Genomic DNA, 4,443 nt, shown 5'->3' on the forward strand with positions numbered 1-4,443 from the left:
CGAGGTTGTCGGCCGCCCAGAAAACAGCTGGAGCTTCCTCGCGCTGGGAAGGACGCCATTTTCGTGGGGTCCCGTGACTGCGCATCGGTTGGCATCCTGTAGTTCTTAGTCGCTGTTTTTGGCAAGCTGTGGCATACTTTAGAGTGGCCATTTTCCCCGTTAGTTGAATAGATTGCAATTATGAGTTAAGTGGTAGCGCCCCCGCGGAGACGCGTTAACGCCCCGGGGATGCAGGTAATTAGCAGGAAAGCCTGAGTGATGCCTCCATGTTGACGAGTGTTTGTATGTGTTTCTTGCAGTGGACCCCCGGCGGCAGCAGCAGTGTCCCATCTGCTTCAAGTGGCTGAGCAAAAGGACGCACCTGCCCACCCACATCCGCGATCAGCACTCCTCCACCACCACGTACCAGCACAAGTGCGACGTCTGCAACAAGCACTACCGCACCCGCAACGCCCTGGCCAACCACAAGAGCCTTCAGCACCGCGGGAAGCAGGCTCAGCAACCGATGCAGCAGTACCAGCCACAGCAGCATGTCCAGACGACAACTCTCCGGCAGCTACCTCCCGTTCAGCAGCAGCACCAGGATGTTGTGCAGGGCCACCAGAACAAGGTCACCAACCCTCTGTCTTCGGCCCCCCTTACCTCCCCCACCTCCCTCGCCACGCACCCCCTCGCTTCCCCAACCTCGCTGCCTCAGCACTCGCTCCCTTCCCCCACCCCCCAGTCCTCCTCCTCCTCCTCCTCCTCCGCCTCCCTCTCCTCCCCCACCATACACACAGCCACGCCTGGGTCTCGGAGGCTAAGCGAGCACGGCGTGGCGCCTGCAGACCAGCAGGCCCAGCGCCAGCAGCAGGGCGGGCAGGCACACCAATTCCAGAGTCAGCAGAAACATCCTCCCGTCCAGCAGAACACCTTCACGCAGGGCAGCGCGAGGCACTCGGCCCCCACCACCAGATAACCGGAGCCGCAGGGGCGTGGCGGCGGCCCGGCCCAGGTGCGGTAGTGTTCCAGCCCACAGCGTCGAGTGTGGCCTTGGCATTGCTCTCGTGGCCTCTCGCTCTGCCCTGTCCTCCTCCTGAGCCTCGCCATTTCCTTCGTTCTCTCCTTCGTTATCTTCTTCTCCTTGTTTCTTGTCCCTTGTTCTTCTCCGTCTTCTTTCTATCATCTTCTGTTACTTCTCTTGCTCCTTTTTACCCTTTCATCTTTATCCCCTTCTATATTTCCTTCGTCTTCTTACCATCATCCTTCTACTTCTCTTGCTCCTTTTGTATATTCTCATCTTTCTCCTAGCCTCTTTCTTACTTCATCTTCTCTTCCTCTCCTTTTTCCCTCACTTTTTCCGTCTACTCCCTTTTTCACCATTTCCTTTTTTTCCTTTTTTAATTTCTTTCTTCATGTTTCGCTTCTCTTTCTTCTTATTTCGCTTCTATTTCTCTGTTCCTTCCTAATTTATATCCTCTTTCACCCTCTCTACACTCCCTTCCTTCACTTCCTCCTCCTCCTCCTCCTCCTCCTCCTCCACTTTCTTCTTCATCTTTTTATTGTTGTTGTTCTTTTTTTCTCCTCTTCGCCTCTTCTTGTTTTTTTTTCCCTCTCTGTCATTCTTTTCCTTTTTTTTCCATTTCCTGTGATTCCCATTTCTCCTTTCTCTTCGTTTTCTACAGCTGTTTCTTTTACTACTCTTTTCATGTTTCGTCCCCCGAAAAAGTCGCCATGCACAACATCTTGCCGAATCTTCCATATCCTTCCCTATCCCCTCACCCCCTCCCCCTCCCCCACCCACTCAGTCCCTAATCCTCTAATCCTCCTCCTTCATCATCTATTCCTTCTTCTTCTCCACCCTCCTTCGTGTTATCTCTTCTTCCTCTCCTGCCTCCTTTGTCGACCAATCCTCCTTCGCTTCACCCTCTACACCACATAAAAAAAAAATATATATATGTTGGGCCACATGAAGCCGCTGGTCCTCGCATGCCTAGATGCAGACACACACACACACACACACACACACACACACACACACACACACACACACACACACACACACACACACACACACACACACACACACACACACACAGACGAAAACGTTAATAAAAGAGCGGCTGACATGTGTTCCTTTACTTATCATTATTTTCACGTATCAACTTCCCTCATTCTTCGAGAATTCATCGTGAGAGTCAGAGCCGCGTCCGGAATTGATGTCATTGATTGATTGATTAAGTTTCATTTTATTTTGTTTATTAATTGTTAAGTTTATTTTTATAATAATTTTCGATCTTGGTGATACTCGTTACTTCTTATTGTTTAGCACCATGATTATTCTCCCCGTTGTATACATTTTGTCGTTCATTATCATTATTTTCTTTATCATCATTCTTATTAGCATTGTTGTTTGGATGATCAAGAGATAAGCAGTAAAACCTCTGCTTTATCCGGCTTCACATAAATTATTAATCTTTGAGCAAGTTCAAGAAAAAAAATCACGTTCCAACAACAAATTGCTCAAGAATAATATGGATGCAAGATTATGTTTTGTTTTAGTTCAGTTCAAATTCATTGACAGGTAATTATTTTCCAAGAACAAAAATAGATTGTCGGATGAGTCCAAATTAAACTCAGATATAGAAAAAAAAAAAAAAAAACTACAAATATCATGGCAAAATTAGGTAATTAGATTTTGAACTTCTTGGGGAAAATTAAGGCCTCGGCAACAGATAGTCCACTATCATTATAATAAATTTACAGTTGAGTTTCCCTGCTCTAAATTATTCACTAATAGGTTAACATTTTCCAACAACAAAAGAAAATTACTAAATAAGTGAATGAGATAATTTAAATCAGAATTCATTAAACCCACAACAGACGCCGAGTTAGTGAAGAGCGTCACGATCTGAAACAGTTCCATCCTGCATCCGAGTTTATTTTCTACCTATTACGTTACATTAGGTGAGTGATTATGCGTTGCTTCCCCCCGAATGCAGCGTGGGAGTCGTGCTGAGTAGACATTACTGTGACGTAAGTGTGTGAGGGGGTTCTCTTTGTGACGGGTAGCCTGGGTTAGTGCGCCATACCCTAGGTGGCTTCGGTGTGTCGACTCACCTCCACCTGAACCAAGGAGTTTTAACCTACACGCGAGTCGCCAGAGGTCTGTGGCAAGGAAGGGGGCGGTCAGGGCGTCTGCGGCTGTGCTTGTGTGCTTTCGTATGTATGGGTGTATGTATGTGTGGTTGTATGGATATATGTATGTATGTATTATGATGTACAGTATGTATGAGGGCACATGTGTATATGTATGAGTGGTTGCATGGTTATATGTATGTATGTATTATGTATAGCATGTGGGCACACATGTATGTATCCTATATAGTATATATATGTGGACGCATGTGTTTTTTTATATATGCGTAGTATGTATGTTGTTTTTTTTCATATAGGCGTGTTTGTGTTTGCTTTGTGTGGATGCGTGTACCTGTATACTGTATGTATTATTTGACTTAAGCATGTGTTTATTCCTTTCTTAATTTGTGTATTTGATTTCTGTGTACATGTGATAGCCTTATGTATGTCTGCTTTGAGATGTGTGTGTTTGCGTCATTCATCCATACATTCACTCACTCCTGATCTTCCAAACATTCGCCAATACTCAAAGTGTTCTAAAAAAAAACAAAAAAACACGGCGGCTGTCTATGCTTTGAAGACCAATACTCTCCTCGGACTTTGTGGTGATGGAGTGCGCCTTACATTCCTCTGCCCGCTGTGCCGCCCTGTGCCCGGTGCCCAAGTCTGCTGTGTGTCTGCTGTGGTGTCAGACGGTCGCTGCGTTCTTAGCTGGCGTGACGTCATCGTGGTGTGGTGTGTGTATATAGGTGTAGATAAAAACGATGTCGAAGGGAACAGATGATTTATAAACAAATAATTTATGAAATAAAGGAATATTATCGAGTTCGATTTTCATTTCTTCCTAATCCTTTCGTTCTTATATTTTAACTATGTTTAGTTCAAAACTGATATATTCAATTACTAGACTAGTATATTATTGATTTGATTTTTGAGAAATATATTTATGTTTTATGCTGTATAAGAAAAATTCTACCTTCGCAAACGCAAATGTCAACGGAAATGTGTTGATGCTATCATTTGATTAACTAATTAACTTTTTATTACACATTATGATATACGATAACTCTTAACTGTGATCACTGAAAAAAATATTACGCATATTACCTAATCAGAAACGGACTCAGTCGTTTACTTTTTATGCAGGTGTTTTATACTATTTAACAAATTTGAACGCTTACTCCTGCCATTACAACACCATTCCACCTACAGAACCAAATCACGAAAACTACACCACCACATCACAGGACCACCACACTGTCACCTTCACAGCCACTAAGCTACAACTACCCCCCATCACCACCATCGTCACCCCCCTCTCCTCAC

The 4,443-nt window shown here is 44.7% G+C and overlaps 1 protein-coding gene across 1 annotated transcript in view; it reads left to right on the forward strand.

Moving 5' to 3' along the window:
• Positions 1 to 1,317, forward strand: part of LOC125036053 (protein abrupt-like) — a 148,269-nt gene extending 146,952 nt beyond the window's left edge. The window contains exon 6 of the mRNA XM_047628430.1: positions 300 to 1,317. Within this exon, the coding sequence (XP_047484386.1) occupies positions 300 to 958 (659 nt within the window). The 3' untranslated portion in view covers positions 959 to 1,317. The remainder of the gene's footprint in view (positions 1 to 299) is intronic.
• The last annotated feature ends 3,126 nt before the right edge of the window (positions 1,318 to 4,443 follow it).

The sequence above is a fragment of the Penaeus chinensis genome, chromosome 20, assembly GCF_019202785.1.
Source record: "Penaeus chinensis breed Huanghai No. 1 chromosome 20, ASM1920278v2, whole genome shotgun sequence".
NCBI classification, from domain to species: domain Eukaryota; kingdom Metazoa; phylum Arthropoda; class Malacostraca; order Decapoda; family Penaeidae; genus Penaeus; species Penaeus chinensis.